This window comes from Pteropus medius, unplaced genomic scaffold (assembly GCF_902729225.1).
Source record: "Pteropus medius unplaced genomic scaffold, Ma_sr-lr_union100, whole genome shotgun sequence".
Classification (NCBI taxonomy): domain Eukaryota; kingdom Metazoa; phylum Chordata; class Mammalia; order Chiroptera; family Pteropodidae; genus Pteropus; species Pteropus medius.
Window position 1 is genome coordinate 504,004 of NW_024346980.1, and position 16,676 is coordinate 520,679.

The window sequence follows — 16,676 nt, forward strand, 5'->3', positions numbered from 1 at the left end:
TTCTCAGGACATGCCAGCGTCTCAGAGGTCCTGGCTGCCTTGTGCCGACAGCCACCGGCCCCACCGCAGAGTTCCTGGGCGGGCATCGAATTCGTGCACACTCTGGTTACACTCGTGCCCGTGGTCGGGGCCCGTTGCCCGTTGTCCTGACTTGCTGTCTTCAGCAGAAGGAACAATGCCCACTGTGCCCCGTGTTGGTGGCACACACGGCTGATCTGGGGGGAGGGAGGGGGGTTCTGGTGCATTCCCTGTTCTGGTTGCCATATTCTGTTGGAATTTTTAATCCCCTTGAAAATTCCCACAATCGTTTGCCCCGCACCCTGTCCATTTGGCATCATTCCAGGAGGCGATTCTACCATTATTTGCTGTCTGGAAGCTTCTCTTCGGCCGACAAGCTTGAGCCAGTGCACCCCAGTCACCCGGGGTCGTGCGGTGCGGGAATGACGGGCACCCACTGCTGCCCAGGCTGCGCTCCGTGACTCCACGTCCGGACTCTTAAAATGTGTTTGATTTCCATCCCAGAGGTTCACCTTCTGTTAAACCCTGGGTTCATTCAGACTACTGCTTGGAATCGTAGCAAGAGTACTCGTGTCCTGCCTTGCTTCCGGACACCGTTGTCACCGCCCTTCCTGTGATACCTTTCCAACCATTTCGATACTCTGCTACTTCACAGACAAGACATGATCCAATTCGACTCGACCCTGAGACATCTACCCGGAGACAGTGTCAGACCCCACAGGCTGGGGGCTCAGTCCCGTGAGGCCAACACCACCCTGCACCCACTTTAGATTACAGTCACAAGTCCAGGTGTTTCTGATCAACTAGCTATGAATTAGAGGTTCCCATAACCCCCTCATTAGGTTTGGTTAATCTGCTAGAGCAGCTTACGGAACTCAGAAAGCAGTTCAGTTACTGATCACTCGTGTATTCTAACAGGACATCGCTCAGGGAGAGCAGAGGGAGGAGCTGCACAGGAGCTGCACAGGGCTCCCGAGCCGCTCCTGCATCTCCATGTGTTCACAGACCCGGACGTCCTCCGAACCCTGTCCTTTTTGGTCTTTTTTTTTATGGTGGCTTTATTTCATGGGCATGCGTGATTAAATCATTGGCCACTGGGGACTGAACTCAGTCTCCAGCCCTCTCTCTCCTCCCTCGAGTTCAGGGGCGAGGCTGGGACTTCCAACCCTCTAATCACATGGTTGGTTCCCCTGGTGTCCAGCCCCCATGCTTAGGAGCGTTTCAAAACCACCTCAACACAAACTGTGGTTAAAAGCGGCTTATTATGAATGTCAAAATAACCTTTATGACTCTAGTCACATAGGAAATTCAAGGGTTTTAGGAGCTCTGTGCCAGAAACTGACGTCAAAGACCAAATGCATATTTCTTATTATAAATATCACAGAGCTGAAATCAACAGAAGATGAAAGGTAAAATTAAGGCTATCTACCAGAAAAAGAGGTAAACACAGAATTTGCCCAAGAAGTCCCATCGGAGTCTGAGTCATGGGAACCCCATGGAGAGAGAACACAGGAAATGGAAGGGGGTGTTCTCTAAGAAGCTCCCACGCTGGCGGACACGAGCCTCCAGCGTTTGGAGAACCACTGTGCGCCTAGTGCCGTGAGTGAAAGGTCCACACCAAGGTGTATTATTGTGACGCTCGAGAACACCGCGGGTGAGGACGAGACCCTGAAAGCCTGCCCGGAGGACAAACGCAGATGAGCAGCACTCGCAAAGGGCTCTGGACTTTTCAGCAGCAGCCCTGGCAGCTGAAAGCAAAAAGCTGTGACTTCAAAGATCTCGACGGCAAATATTCCCAACCTAGACTTCTACACGCTGCCAAGCTATTGATCAGATAGGAGGGTGGAACAAACACATTTCAGACTTGGTCCTGTGGTCCGTAGTTCCGTAGCTGGAACTTCCATCTGGGGAAACCACCTTGAGCCACGTGCCTGGGCCAGTAAGAAACACTGAGCGGACAGAGCGCCAGAATCGTAATCGCAGGAGATGAGCGAGGGCCGGGAATGCTACCAAAGTCGCGCCTGCGCATTAGTTAAAAGAGCGGCCCTCTGGTTAACTTTGTCCTGTGTAATTATGTAACGTAGTAACTATGGTTAACTGACTTTGTCCTACGGTTAACTCTATCCTATGGTTAATTAACTCTGTCCTGTGGTTAACTTTCCTTCTTTATCATAGTAAAAACACACCCCCGGGAAGATAATTTAAGACGCCAATGGCACGCGCTACGCACAAAGTAGGATGCACGTTCATTGCGCAGGCGCATTGTAGGACTCGCTTCCACATACTTTGGAGAGGGAAGAAAAGGGAAAAGAGGAGGGGTGGCCCCTCATCAGAGAGCCCCTAAAAACGCTGTGCCTGTAGGCCTCGGGGGAGCCACATCCCCTCTCCTCCTGAGCGCACTCCTTTGCTGCATCAAGCTTTCCCTGTAATAAACCTTTCTCTCTGCAAAACTGGTTCGCCCGCTGTCTATTTCTCTATCCTGAGAGGGGCAATGCCTCGGTGACATACCCTTTCCAGGAAGCTACTAGAGGACTGATGTCAGCAAAGTGAGAGAGTAAACCAACAGACAGACAACAGATTCCAGAAGACAGGGAACCCGATACAGGAGAAAGATAGAGTCACAGGATGACGGCAGAGAAAACCTCCAGGTGATAGCTGTGCAACGGGCTTAGCAATCTAGATCGGAAGAGCAGGACAGAAGGCTCTGGGGGAGAGGTCTCTGGGAATTAAATAGAACGAATGTGTTCGAGCCTTTGGAAAATGTTACTGATAGGTATGTGCCAAAGATGTCGGAGTATTTGAAAAAAAAAAATGGCTGTGGTTTAGCAAAAATTCAGGCGTAAAAAAAACACTATGCAAGTATTAACTCGAGAGGAAAAAAAAGATCTTACAAGGATGAAGGCGCGGGTTCGAGCAGTAACGGAGCTGCCAGCGCGGTCGCGAAAATGAACCCTGACAGGTGACTTAATCCTAACGGGTGGGGCGGGAGTCGTTTACTGAACCAAGTTCTCATTGACCTTTTCGGGAAGTCCATAGAAATAATAAATACATAAAAACTAGCACTCTCTGGTTAGGAAACATGGAGGGTCCTGTCAGGGGAAAAGCAAGTAGAGTTGGAAGCATGTGCCTCCGGGGAGAACGCAGGGCCGTGTTTTTTACTGTCTCCCGTTCTGCGTGAATTAAAGCCAGGTACTGGCGTTACTTTGATTTTAAAACAAATGACGTCAAAGGAGTCCGCTGTAACCACGCCTCGTCTCTACGTCGCCTCCGTCTCCACGGCAACGGAACGCCTCTCCGAATCCCGCTGCGCTACGTAGGCCGGAGCTAGGGAGACGCGCCCCGCCCCGTGACGCACTTCCGGCGAAGCCCGGCCCCCTCCGCGGAAAGCCCGCGGCTGGCGGGGTCGAGCTCTCTGGCTCCCGCTGCATGGTGCCGCGTCCCGGCCCTCGGCGGCTCGGGGCGCCCGTGTCCCCGCGCCCAGCCAACGTAGAGCTAGGCTCCTTCTTGTCCGGGCGCACGCCGCTCGGTCCCCGGCGTGGTGACAGGCCCGGGAGGCGGCCGCAGTCAGCAGCCCTCTGAAGACGTCACCCCACGCTGTCCCACACGAATGCGCCCTGCTTCCGCGGCGGCGCAGAGTCGAGCCCGAGTCCTCCCCGGGGAAGCAGGCCTCCTCGTCGCTGCGGGGGCGGGGGTCCCTCGGTCACGCCCGCCGACCCGGCCGCCTCGCCCCCCACCCCCGCTCACCTGCGCGGCTCCGCCGCGGGGCCTCCCGGGAGTGTGGTTCGGGCTGGCCCTTCGCGCCGGGACCTGGCGGGCTGCGGACTACAACTCCCGGCGGGCCCCGCGGCGGCCCCAGAAGCCCGAGCGGTGGGCGCTCCGGGAGCGTCCGCCGGTGGGCTCGGACGCGGCGCAGCGGCGGGACGCCGTGGCTGGCTGGTGCTGAGCCGCGGGGGGACCGCGGGGCGGCCTCCGCTCACTCCCAGGCCGCCCGATCGCCCGGCCGGCGGGCTGGCTGAGACGCCCGGCGCTCCTCAGGCTCCCGGAGCCCCCGCGCCGAGCGTGCGGGACGCGAACTTCCGGGCAAGTGGAGGGGTTGACGCGGGAACCGAGGCCGCGACAAGGGTCCGACTGCGGCCGGGGCCGGGCGGCCTCCTAAAGAAGGGGGGTAGAACGCCAGGGGGCGGGGTCAGGCTCGGGGTGGGCGCCTGTCCCTCCCGCGTCCCCGCTCGCCCCTGGGGCGGGCGCCTGTGTGCACGGCGCAGTGCGGGGCCCTGACGTCTGCAGAGCCAGGGCCGCCAGCCCTCCAGCTGCACTCCAGGCCACCTCAGACAGTGGCTGCAGCAGGACTGGGGCCGCCAGACCCCTGGGATCCCTGCAGGGCAGGAGGGAGGCCCCTGGGGCAGCCCTGGGTGTCCTGGGTGCTGGCCCAGGAATGGGCGCGTAGACAGCGGGCAGGCCAGGAGCGGGCAGGCCAGGAGCAGACAGGCTAACCCTGTCCGCGCGGTCCCGTCCGAAGTGCTAACTGTGCGTCTTGGCATCTCTCCGCCGCCACAGGGTTGATGACTCCGGGCTTGCGCTGAAGCTGAGTGCCAGTCCCCAAGTCTCCAGGTCTCAGAGCTACAGCCAAGCAGGCGCACGGCGGGCAGCGGGGGGGACTGGACGGCCGGAGAGGTGAGCTCCGGACGGGCTTGTGGCGCCGTAGTTTAGATTTTGCGCTTTCATCCTGTGGATTCTGTCGGAGGCCGTGTCAAAGGGGTTTTGCTTGTTTTTGAGTGTGTTAGTGTGTGTGTGTGGGAAGGGGGCTGACAAATAATTCTGCCTTTCTCCGAGTTCAGAATCAATTGAAGAACTAAGCAAAAGTGTCAGACAGACTCTTGGTGGGCACTAGTGGGGCAGGGGGCTCAGGCAGCCTGAGCATGTGGAAGCCCCGGCAAAATGGTCTTCTCTGGCAGGTCCCCTCCTGTCGCCATTCCTCTCTGGCCTGTTGTGCCAGATTCAACAAGTATCTGAATGTCACAGTTCCCACCAAGATGCTAGCCTGTGCAGCAGGTGGGGCGTGACAGGCCAGTCTGCAGGGAGCCCGAGGGCTTCCGCCTGGGTGGCCAGGCTTTGAGTGACAACCACCCTGCACTTGGCCTTCCCCCAGCAGATGTCTTCACAGTGGGCCACATGGAGTTTCCTTAGCTCTCAGGGCTTCAAGCATGTCCTTAATCGGCCAGACCTCTGAGCACCCAGGATGTCCACCTCTGTCTTAGCCAGAGCTGCCACGTGACAGGAGCCTGTCCATTGTGCCACACACCGTGTTGATCCGCCAGCATCATCAGGCACAGTTGGAGGTGCAGGGAGGGGCGTGGCTGCCTCGGTCCCCTGCAGTCTCAGCTCCATGCAGCTTTATTCTCCTGAATAAAGAAAGGCATTCTGCCAGTCTAGCCACACATGTGATTTAATCTTTATGGTTTTAAGTTTTTCCAGTAAAATACTCACAAGTAAAGGAGCACCTTCCTTATACACTGTCTCAGTGCGTGGCTTGTAAATAGCTCTGTCACCGAGAACTGGCGGTCCCTTGTGAAAAGGGAATCGAGCTGTTGACAGAACAGACCCAAATCCAATGATTGGTCGAGACGGTGAATGCTGAAAGTGTGAAACTGCCTTTCGAAGCCATTTTTCGCAGACCTGCCGGCTGCCTACTGCCGGATTTGCTCTGGTCTGTGTCGGCAATGGCTGCTGGTTTTCAACAGGAAATCTTGCTGGCTGAGCAAATTTGTGACCCAGGAAATAGAAGCTAAATGTCTGGGATGCTGGCACGAGGCTGGTGTGTGTTCTAAAGTAAGTTCCAATTTTGATAAAGCACGTCTGTCATCCAGGTCCTCATGCCCTGGTGGCCTCAGAGTCATTTTAAACATCCATGGAGACAGCCTCTGGGGAGGTTTGGGTGGCAGCCACGGGCCCAGCCTGTAAACTCTGAGGAAGATGACAGAGGAAGAAAAAGAAAAAGCTACAGATCTATTTCCCGCTGAAGTGGGGGTTCCCTCCCTCCCTGGCCCCTCTGGGTCTCATCGCTGCCTGCCTACTCCTGACCTGGGCTGTCTCTCACTCGCCACCCCAGATAACCCGGCGGGACCTTCTGAGGTGGTGAGCTTGGACACTGGGGACTAGACGTCATGTGGAACACAACTGGCCATGTGCCGGGCCCTGGGGGCAGCAGTGACAAAGACCAGGCAGGGATGTGGGTGCAGGGAAGTGGCAGAGGCAATGGAAAGCCACGTGGCCTGCCTCGCGAGGGCTGGAGAATGCTGCGCTGAAGTGCTTCGGAGCCTTGGGAACTGGGTGTCCCATCTGCTGTGGCGGGTACGCAGCAGGGGCAGCAGGCAGGCGTTGCTGGTGGCCCTGCTCAGGCCCTGCGGTGATGCTGGGCAGAGGTGTTGGAGCAGAGCGCGACTCCAAGACCTCCAGGCGTGGGGTGCTGGCGAGAAGGTGACAGGCTCCTCGGCAGTGGGTTCCGTCGGGGCGGGATACCCCTCTTCTCCACCGTTCTCAGGGGTGTGGTCTGGGTGAGAGGTGAGGGGTGAGTGGAGGCCCACAACCTACTGTGTCCCATGTGGGCTGGCGGGCTCCCACGAGGGACAGCCCTGGGAGGGTGGCGGCTTGCTGGCCAGCGCTGGAGGAGAACTGGCTGTGCTAAAAATACCAGCTGTGAGAGCAACAGGTGCTGGCACCTCGTCACAGGCTGGCCTGCCCTGGTGCCCCCACCCCACTGTCCCACGTGAAGCCACCACCAGCTGACGTCTACCCCCGTCCTCGTCTCCCACGGACCATGCCAGGCGTGCTGACCCCGCTCTATTCTCTGCCATTCCCCTGAGAGTGGGGCTGGTACAAGCCACACTCGCCTCTGCCTGAGCCTTGTTGGAGACAGTCCTACAGCATGTGGCCAGGAGGGCCACAGGCCAGCAGATGGGCAGTTGCGGCGGTGGGCCAGGCAGGCCGAAGTTGGCCTCATAGGGCATGTTGTCCTGTGACAGCAGCACTGGCCACTGGCACTTGGGTCATTTCCTGCCCCAAGTCCTCTTTATCCCGCAGTGGGGCCAGTTTCTAGGCCCTGCAGTTGGGGCGCCCCCTGCAAGCAGGGACCTCTCATTAGGCCCGCAGTTGCCTGGAGTGAGGCTGCTCTGGCCAACTGCAGCCCAACAGGAGTGTTGGGGGGGCGAGGTGTGACCCGCCACCACAGCTGATTCTAGGGGACCCTGGACAGGGGGAGGGCGCATGTGGGTTTGGGCCCTACAGGACAATGACACCACTTGGCCAGCAGGCCACTCCCAGGCTGTGCTGCTCTGAGTCAGACGTGTGGCAACTTCTGATTAAGTGGCACCAGGCAGGAGGCTAAGGCCACATGTGGATGGCCTGCCACACCTGACTGCTGAGGTGGCAGCCCGCAGGGCCCTCCCATCTGTGGTCATGCTTGACGTGGGCGTTTTCGCTGTGGCAGGTCTGGGAGGACCAGAGCCCTTGGTGCGGCCCGCTGTGACCTCAGGCCGCAGCACCCCATCTTCGCAGAGACCACGGAGGGGAGGGCAGCTGACAGGCCACAGCAGAGGGGCAGCGCGGCCCACGAGGTGAGGCCGTGGGGGTAGAGAGCGGTTTCTCCGGGGACCAGCTCCTAGCTGGCCGTGGGGTCAGGAAGGTTCGTCATTCCAGGAGGTCCGTTTCTGGGGGAGGCCCGCCGGGCTCAGGTGGGGCGGGGGAGCGACCCTCACAGTGACCCTGCCCAGCTGCCTGAGCAGTGCGCGCCTCTGAGGATACGCGGGGTCACTTGCATGGGCCCAGGGCTGGGCACGGACCGAGAACCCCGCTCTGTGGGCAGTGCGCCTGCTCTGCCCGCCCTGTGCTGGATGCAGGCCTCAGAAGCTGCATAGGGCAGAGCGTGGACGTCAGGTGACGCCGGGGCTCGGGCTGCTGCTGCTGGCTGGAGCGAGAGTCGGGCAAAGCCTGGCCGCTGCCTTCCTCACAGTCCACCTGCGGCCTCAGCGGGCCAAGGTGTCTCCTGAGCTGGCGGGGCCTGGGGTGTGGCAGGGCCCAGGACCCTAGGTAGGGCTGGGTGGAGGCTGATGTGGCTCTCCTCCCTGGGCCCTCACGGGAGCCGGCAGCAGCCGTCCACTCCTCAGCTGCACCCTGGCCCGCCTCAGCGTCTCCCTCTGGCCTGTGAGCTGTCGCATCCCGCCCCGCTCTGCACGGGGCCCAGCCCGCTTCTCCCCAGCTGCGGGGTCCTGACAGACACGAGAGGTCCTGCGTCTCTGGGACCTTACATTGTGGGAGTCCCCGCACCCCTTCCTCCTCCAAGTCCTGTTGATTTTGCTCTTAACTGTCAAACCCATTCACGTCACTAAAAACCTTTATTGAAGACTCACAGAAGGAGAGGCACAGGCCCCAAGCAAGCCAAGTCCGCCAGGTGAACACATGAGGAAATGAGCAGCTTCCTGGTCTCGGAGCCCCCCGTGGCCGCCCCTGTCGCTGCCTCCCTGACTGGCGCCCTGGATTTGCTTGTCCCATACGTGACCTTTCTATGAGTGGATTCGGGCAGCAGGCGTATGGCTGTTGGTGGGGCGGGTGGCTTTCTGCTCCCTCGGGTCCTGATTCACCCTTCAGGGCCCCGGGGAGGGTGCTGCCGTGACTGAGCATGGGCGTCACCTCCGTCTGGTACATACCTGTCAGGGCCGGTCTGCGTTTCTCCCCAGAAGGCCCAGTAGTGACCTTGAGGCACTGCCCACTGACCTCTGGGGTGTGGGTGGTGTCATGCTGCTGAGCAGCGGGCTGGGGAGCAGATCGGAGCATGTTTGTCACTGGGTGGTGCCTTGTCAGGGTTGTACATTCCCACTGGGGCGCCTGCTGCATCGGGGTGGGTGGGCGGGTGGGCTTCCTTGCTGTCCCGGGGCCGTGTTCTCTGCAGGGTGTGTGCACTGCAGATTCGTCCTGGGTGTCATGGCCTTGGTCGCCCTTCAGTGGTGCCTTGATGAGCAGTTCTCAGCTCTGGCCTTATCCTCCCTGCTGACGCCTGCGATCCGCGCCCACTCATTTTTAAGCGTGTTGGTGGTCTGCTGCGTGCCAGCTACCCAGAACCGGATGTGCTAGAGGGTGGTGGCTGAGGGGACCTTCTGCCCAGCCTTGCTCCCTGGGGATCCACTGTCCTCTCACCGGGACTGCCCCCCTCTTCTTCTCATGCCCGCCATAGGGCAGTGTCACCTCGGCCCTGGCGGGCTGGTCTCCCCTGCTGCTGTCACCAGTGGGCATGCTCACCACCTGCTCTCTGCCCAGGCCTGGCACATACCCTACTCCCGTCCCGGCTGAGCTCCCCCTGGGTGGGTTTATCCGCGTCTCCCTGGCAGCCCTCGGAGCCGTCGAGAGCCTTTGTGGCCTTCGTCCTGTGACTGAGGGTGCCCTCTGCCCACAGGTCCCGCAGCAGCACCCACCCACAATGGACCCGGACCCCCAGGCGGGCGTGCAGGTGGGCATGCGCGTGGTGCGCGGCGTGGACTGGAAGTGGGGCCCGCAGGACGGTGGCGAGGGCGGCGTGGGCACCGTGGTGGAGCTCGGCCGCCACGGCAGCCCTTCGACGCCCGACCGCACAGTCGTCGTGCAGTGGGACCACGGCACGCGCACCAACTACCGCGCGGGCTACCAGGGCGGGCACGACCTGCTGCTCTACGACAACGCCCAGATCGGTGTGTGGGCGGGCCGGGCGGGGGGCGGGGCTGCACCGCCCCCGCCCTGACCCCGCCCTGCCCCGCCCCCAGGCGTGCGGCACCCCAACATCATCTGCGACTGCTGCAAGAAGCACGGCCTGCGCGGCATGCGCTGGAAGTGTGTCGTCTGCTTCGACTACGACCTGTGCACACAGTGCTACATGCACGACAAGCACGACCTGGCCCACGCCTTCCAGCGCTACGAGACGGCCCACTCGCGCCCGTGAGTCCCGCCCCCGCCGCGCCGCGCGGACCGCGAGGCGTGCGCCTGACTGGCGGGGGCCCTGGCGGCCCTGGGGCCCACCTGGTGACATCCAGGGCCTCCTGACAAGCACCTCTGACTGCCGACCAGGCCTCAGCCCTGAAGGACGGGAACTGCATCCTGCTGACTACTCCCTAGGGGACAGGCCAAGTCCTTCCTGAGCCATTTCCTTGAAGAAAGGCCAGGGTTGGTGTCAATCTAGGGGCTTGGCCATTGACACCAGCTCCCACCCCGGCTGAGCAGGGCTGCAGAGGTCGAGCTGTGGTCGGCTGCTCCTGTCCTGGCACCACCCCCACGGTGGGACGCAGCTCCCCCCGGTACAGCTCTGGCAGAGGCACTAAGGGTGGCCTGTATGGGCCATGCAGCCAGCATCCCCGTGGTGGCCCTGGCCTGGAGTGGGCGGCCCACACTGGGAGCAAGCCCCTCGGCACAGCTGGGGAGGAGCTACTGGGCTGGCTGGGAGGCTCCTTTGTGGTCAGCGGAGATCATGCTGGGGAGGAGGCCGCTGGGCTGGAGTGGGCACCGGGAGGCACCGTCCCATCCCGTCTCCTGGGCATTCCCACACACATGGCAGCGAGGTGCGTGTGTGAGATCACAGCTGCCCGTGGCCAGAGGGGGCCCAGGCCAGCCGTCCAGGCGCTGGTGCCAGGCCTGTACTCTTCACTGCTCCGTCCCCCACGTGCTGAGCCCTCCCCAGGTCAGACAGTGCACCGAATTTCAGCGGTGCCCAGCTCTCTGGGGGCAGCAGGTCTGGAGTGACACCGGCCAAGCTGTGAGGGTTGGCCCCGGGTGCCCTCCCAGCTCGGCATCGGGTGGACTCCTGGAGGGCCGAGGTCAGCAGACTCACTCCAGGCCCAGAGCGGGGCGAGCACTGGCCTGGAGCAGCTGCCCAGGGCCTGGTGTGAGTGGGAGCTGGGGCTGGTGCAGCGAGGCCACGCAGAGCAGAGGGCCCGTGCCATCACACTGCCGCTGTGCATGGCCCGAGACCCACTCTCTCGCAGGGTGACACTGAGCCCTCGCCAGGGCCTCCTACGGATCCCGCTGAGGGGCATCTTCCAGGGGGCCATGGTGGTGCGGGGCCCCGACTGGGAGTGGGGCTCCCAGGACGGTGAGTGGGGCCGTGCTGGGGAGGTGGGGCTGGGCTGGCGCTGGCTGCGGCTCAGCCGGCCAGGCGGCCCTGGCTTAGCCTGCTGGTGGGGGCACTGTCTCCCTAGGAGGGGAAGGGAAGCCAGGTCGGGTGGTGGACATCCGTGGCTGGGACGTGGAGACAGGCCGGAGCGTGGCCAGCGTCACGTGGGCTGATGGCACCACTAATGTGTACCGCATGGGCCACAAGGGCAAGGTGGACCTCAAGTGTGTGGCAGAGGCAGCTGGTGGCTTCTACTACAAGGAGCACCTTCCTGTACTCGGTAAGGGCTGCTCAGCCGCCCTCCTGCCCCAGCTGAGGGGATGAGGCGAGGGGGCGCTGCCTGAGCTGGGCCTGCTCCCTGTCCCCAGGCAAGCCAGCAGAGCTGCAGCGCAGGGTGAGTGCTGACAGCCAGACCTTCCAGCATGGGGACAAAGTCAAGTGTCTGCTAGACACAGATGTCCTGAGGGAGATGCAGGAAGGCCACGGCGGGTGGAACCCCAGGATGGCAGAGGTGAGCTGCCCCGCCCACTGGCCCCGTGCCCGCCCCCCCTCGCATCCTCTGGATGCCCAGCCCTCCTGCTTCGCCCAGCCACAGTCTCCACGACCTGCCACAGTTTATCGGACAGACGGGCACCGTGCACCGCATCACAGACCGTGGGGACGTGCGCGTGCAGTTCAGCCACGAGACCCGATGGACCTTCCACCCTAGGGCTCTCACCAAGGTGCATGGGGGGCTGGGCCAAGCCCCGTCCCCTCCGCACCCCCTCCATGTACCTGCTCAGCCCCGAAGGAAGGGGGAGGGCCTGGTGGGGGTCAGTTCCCTTGAGAGGGGATCCAGGTGTGGCGGGATACAGGAGGGCAAGGCACGCGAGCCATTGGCAGCTGGAGCCAGCAGGTCAGACCCTGGTGTCTCTCCTGGGGCTGGAGAAGGCCCGGGAAGCGTCGCGGGCAGGCGGTGTGGCTGGGTTTGCTTTCTCAAATGCACCCAGCGGCGAGGGTGTGGGAAGGCCCATTAGGACAGGTGGATGCTCTGCCCAGGGCGCTGGGCTTGGGGAGAGGCATTTTGGAAGTAGAATTTCGCAGATGCATAATGGAGGAGGGAGGTCAGTGAGGAGCAGGGGGGTGACATCCGTGGATGGGGCCCTGGCAGGGGTTAGGTGCGGGTGAGGGGGCACGCCAGCGCTCCGCTGGGGACCTGGAGTCTGAGACCCCTTTGAGGATGGGGCTCACAAGGTAGGTGGTCTGTAGTTTTGTACAGATGAGGGCACAGGTGTGGGGGAGTTTCCAGGAAAGGTTTGGGGGTGGGGAGGTGGCCCCTGGTCTCACCCCCACATGCTGTTCTGGCCCTGCTCCTGTCATCGTGGGCCTGGCCCCATGCTGTAGACTCCAGCCCTCGTCCGGGAACCATGCCTCCCCACCATGCTTCCCACACTCTTCCAGTCTGGCCTCGATGGCCTTGAACATGCTGTCTGCTCCCCCGTCTGTGTGCACAGGGACAGTCCTGCCTTAGACTTCACCCCAGAGCTGGCTTCTGTCTGGTCTGGATGCCACTGCCCAGCTGCCACTCCCATGGCTCTGGAGCTGGGCTACCCAGTACTGCCCCAGTCACCTGTGGCCCTCTGGTTGTGCTTTTGGGCGAGGGCTGGGGTCAAGTTCAGGCCTGCCTGTCCTGTGGAGCTTGGTGGGGACACCCTTCCGCGCCCCTGCCTGGGCCCCTTACGGCCTCTCTCTCACTCAGCACAACTCCTTCTGGGTGGGGGACGTGGTGCGGGTCATAGACGACCTGGACACGGTGAAGCGACTACAGGCCAGGCATGGCGAGTGGACAGATGACATGGCCTCTGTGAGTCCCTCCTCCAACCCCCATCCTCGCCCCTGCCCCCACCCCCGGGAGACCTGCCTATGACCCCTCCTCTCCCCACTTAGGCCCTGGGCTGCGTCGGGAAGGTGGTGAAGCTGTTTGGAGACGGGACTCTATGTGTGGCGTTTGGTGGCCAGCTGTGGACCTTCAGCCCCTCTTGCCTGGTGGCCTACCGGCCCGAGGAGGAGGCCAACCTGGACGTGGCTGAGCGTGCCCGGGAGAATAAAAGCGCGGGCACCCAGCTCCGGCAGCCAGTGGGAGGCGGGGCTGCCCCCAGCCAGCACGTGATCTCAGCCCCGCCACACCACCCCCCAGGCTCCCTGAGCGTCGCCCTGGACAGGCTTCGAGCCCAGAAGAGTGACGCAGAGCACCCCGGCAGGCTGGTGGTGGAGGTGGCCCTGGGCAATGTGGCCCGGGCCCTGGACCTAGTGCGGAGGCACCCCCAGCAGGCGAGCCCGAGAGCCCACGCTCCTGCCCGTGCCGCCAGCCCCAGGGAGGGGGTGGCCGCCCAGGGACTGACTTGCCGGCTCTCCCTGCAGGTGGACACCAAGAACCAGGGCAGGACTGCCCTGCAGGTGGCTGCCTACCTCGGCCAGGTGGAGCTGGTGCGGCTGCTGCTGCAGGCTCGGGCCGACGTGGACCTGCCGGACGACGAGGCCAACAGGGCGCTGCACTACGCGGCCCTGGGGTGAGGCCCGGGAGGGCGGGGGCTGGGCCTGCCGTCCAGCCAGTGGGCACAGCGCCCTTCCTGCTCCCTCTCCCACCAGGAACCAGCCCGAGGCCGCCCGGGTGCTCCTGGGTGCCGGGTGCAGGGCTGATGCTCTCAACGGCGCCCAGAGCACAGCACTGCACGTGGCTGTGCAGAGGGGCTTCCTGGAGGTGGTGAGGGTCCTGTGTGAGTGTGGCTGTGACGTCAACCTGCCGGTGAGTGCCAGGGCCCCTGGCTCTATCCCTGGGCTCAAAGAGACCGTGGCAGTGACCTACTATCTAGTGACCCCTGACCCACCACCGACAGGATGCTCATGCCAACACACCCCTGCACTGTGCCATCTCAGCGGGTGCCGGCGCCAGTGACATTGTGGAGGTCCTCACCGCGGTGCCAGGCATCGACGTCACTGCCACCAACGGCCAAGGATTCACCCTACTGCACCACGCATCCCTCAAGGGCCATGTGCTGTGAGTTTGGGGTGGGCACACAGCTGGTGGCCAGGCTCCTGCGGACACTGGGCCACTCCGGGGATGCCCCGACCCCAGCCATGTCCCCCTGCTCCCACAGAGCCGTCAGGAGGATCCTGGCTCGGGCACGGCAGCTGGTGGATGCCAAGAAAGAGGACGGCTTCACGGCCCTGCACCTGGCTGCTCTCAACAACCACTGGGAGGTGGCCCAGACTCTCATCCGAGAGGTGTGCACACGGGACCCCGGCCGGCCCAGGGACTGGGACTCAGGGCCCACTAGGGTCCCTGCGCTGAGCCTGCGCCCCTGCCCCCGCCCCCCAGGGCCGCTGTGATGTGAATGTGCGGAACCACAAGCTCCAGTCCGCGCTGCATCTGGCCGTGAGGCAGGCGCACGTCAGGCTGCTGCTGCTGCTGGTGGACGCTGGCTGCAGCGTCAACGCCGAGGATGAGGAGGGGGACACGGCCCTGCACGTGGCACTGCGGCATCACCAGCTGCTGCCCCTGGTGGCAGATGGGGCTGGGGGGGACCCAGGGCCCTTGCAGCTGCTGTCCAGGGTGAGGAAGTGTGGACCTGGCTGCAGGCTCCGGCAGGGCCTGAGTGGTTGTCCACATCCCTCATGGGTGACAGCCCAGAGCCAGGCCCTCTCGGGGGTGCAGCAGTCTGGGGGACCGCAGATTGCAGGAGGCATCTTCACAGAGCATGGCCAGCATCCCTGAGATTCTGTGTCCTGACCAGCCCGGGAAGGGGGTGGGGGTGGGCTCAGAACTTGGCCCCTCCTCGGGAGCTGTCCCCAAGGGCGCTTTTCCTCCCTGCCTCAGTTCCAGAGAACTCTGACACAGGGCGGGGCGGGCAGAGCGGGTGCCCGCAGAGGCTCCCTCAGACCAGCACTCCGCTGCTAGGGTTCTCACCGCATCTGTCTGCCACCCAGCTACAGGCCTCAGGCCTCCCGAGCAGCAGCGCGGAGCTGACAGTGAGCAAGGCAGTCGCCTGCTACCTGGCGCTGGAGGGCGCAGATGTGAGCTACGCCAACCACCGGGGACTGAGCCCGCTGGACCTTGCCGCGGAGGGCCACGTGCTGAAGACCCTGCAGGGCTGTGCCCAGCGCTTCCGGTGAGCCCGGTGAGGTGGGGAGTGGGGGGCGGGTCCCTCACCCCGGGCCCTTTCAAGCCCCCTCCTCCAACTGCAGAGAGCGGCAGGTGGGCGGGGTAGCCCCAGGCCCCAGGTTGGTGCTCAGCACCCCCAACACCGTGACGAACCTGCACGTGGCTGCGCCATCGGGGCCCGAGGCTGCCGAGTGCCTCGTGTGCTCGGAGCTGGCGCTGCTGGTGTCGTTCTCGCCGTGCCAGCACCGCACGGTGTGCGAGGGTGAGTGCGCGGCGCCGGGGTTCAGGGAGGGGCGGGGGAGGGGGAAGGGCGGCGCGAACGAGCCCAACCTCGTGCTCGCTCCCGCAGAGTGCGCGCGCAGAATGAAGAAGTGCATCAGGTGCCAGGTGGTCATCGCCAAGAAGCTGCGCCCAGGTGGGTAGGGCGGGAGGGGCGGGCTCGGCGCCGGCTCCCGAGCCTTTCGCCCGCCCCTGACCCGCCCCTGCCCCGGACCCTCCCGCAGACGGCACGGAGGTGGCCAGCGTGGCCTCCGCGCCCGGCCCGCCGCGGCAGCTGGTGGAGGAGCTGCAGAACCGCTACCGGCAGATGGAGGAACGCATCACCTGCCCCATCTGCATCGACAGCCACATCCGCCTCGTGTTCCAGTGCGGCCACGGCGCATGCGCGCCCTGCGGCGCCGCGCTCAGCGCCTGCCCCATCTGCCGCCAGCCCATCCGCGACCGCATCCAGATCTTCGTGTAGCCGCGCCCCTTTCGCTCCGGGCCACGTCCCACCATCGCCCTCGCGCGCCACCCTCCCCCACGCCCGTGTTTTATAAAAAGATTCGCGGACTGGCCGCCTGGTACCTGTCTGGGGCGGGGGGCGGGGCGCTGGATGGGTCTTGGGTCCTCTCGCCCTGGAGACAGATAGCCCTGGGCGGCGCTGTTCCCTCCCGGGGTCCCACCCCGTAGCGCTGCTCCCGCATCCGCATCCGCATCCGGGCTGTCCTCACCAGCCCATCCTCTGCCGCAGGCCCTGCTCTGGGCCCAGCGCTCTGGCCAGACGCCCTGCCCAGCCCCCTCCCGACCCGCGCCCTGCCTTTCCCGGGACTCACCCAGACTCCTGCTCAGACTCCCGCCTCTGGGCCAGAAACCTCTTCAGGCTCGGCACAGACCGCCTCCCACAACCCTGGCCCGGGGCCGAGAAAAGATGGGGCCCAGAACCTCACTGTTCGTCCAGCAGGGGGCCTTCCTGCGACCCCCGGCAGCGCCACCTCTTTTCTCGGGACGGCCCGAGGAGACAGGCTTGGACCAAAGCAGGACCCGCTTCTCGCTGTAGGGTCCTAGTTAAGCAGGGAGTGGGGTGAGGCATCTGCTTCAGGCTAGGGGTCCTGGCAAGGTCTCAGGACCTGG

At 63.4% G+C, this 16,676-nt stretch overlaps 1 protein-coding gene across 16 annotated transcripts; it reads left to right on the top strand.

Annotated features, from left to right (window-relative positions):
• Positions 1-3,392: 3,392 nt before the first annotated feature.
• MIB2 (MIB E3 ubiquitin protein ligase 2) lies at positions 3,393-16,120 on the top strand. 16 transcript variants are annotated; one of them, XM_039876855.1, is made up of 22 exons: positions 4,568-4,689; positions 5,757-5,844; positions 6,125-6,492; positions 7,502-7,628; positions 9,461-9,731; positions 9,804-9,975; positions 11,016-11,122; positions 11,229-11,423; positions 11,512-11,654; positions 11,758-11,865; positions 12,882-12,986; positions 13,070-13,232; positions 13,320-13,453; positions 13,544-13,692; positions 13,772-13,928; positions 14,020-14,180; positions 14,281-14,407; positions 14,502-14,735; positions 15,110-15,291; positions 15,368-15,546; positions 15,634-15,699; positions 15,788-16,120. In XM_039876855.1, the coding sequence occupies exons 3-22, from the start codon at positions 6,425-6,427 to the stop codon at positions 16,024-16,026; spliced, it is 3,087 nt and encodes a 1,028-aa protein (XP_039732789.1). In that variant the 5' UTR covers positions 4,568-4,689; positions 5,757-5,844; positions 6,125-6,424; the 3' UTR covers positions 16,027-16,120. The 16 variants fall into 16 exon arrangements, with proteins under 16 accessions (XP_039732798.1, XP_039732801.1, XP_039732789.1 ...); XM_039876854.1 differs by having other exon boundaries at positions 13,070-13,453; XM_039876857.1 differs by lacking the exon at positions 11,758-11,865.
• Positions 16,121-16,676: the final 556 nt, after the last annotated feature.

Excerpts from the sequence above, each read along its gene's own strand:
- MIB2 (XM_039876854.1), top strand. The coding sequence starts at position 6,425 with ATGCTGGGCAGAGGTGTTGGAGCAGAGCGCGACTCCAAGACCTCCAGG. Across the intron at positions 13,454-13,543 it reads TGCGGAGGCACCCCCAGCAG|GTGGACACCAAGAACCAGGG; the intron begins GCGAGCCCGAGA and ends CTCTCCCTGCAG. Across the intron at positions 13,929-14,019 it reads GCTGTGACGTCAACCTGCCG|GATGCTCATGCCAACACACC; the intron begins GTGAGTGCCAGG and ends CACCACCGACAG.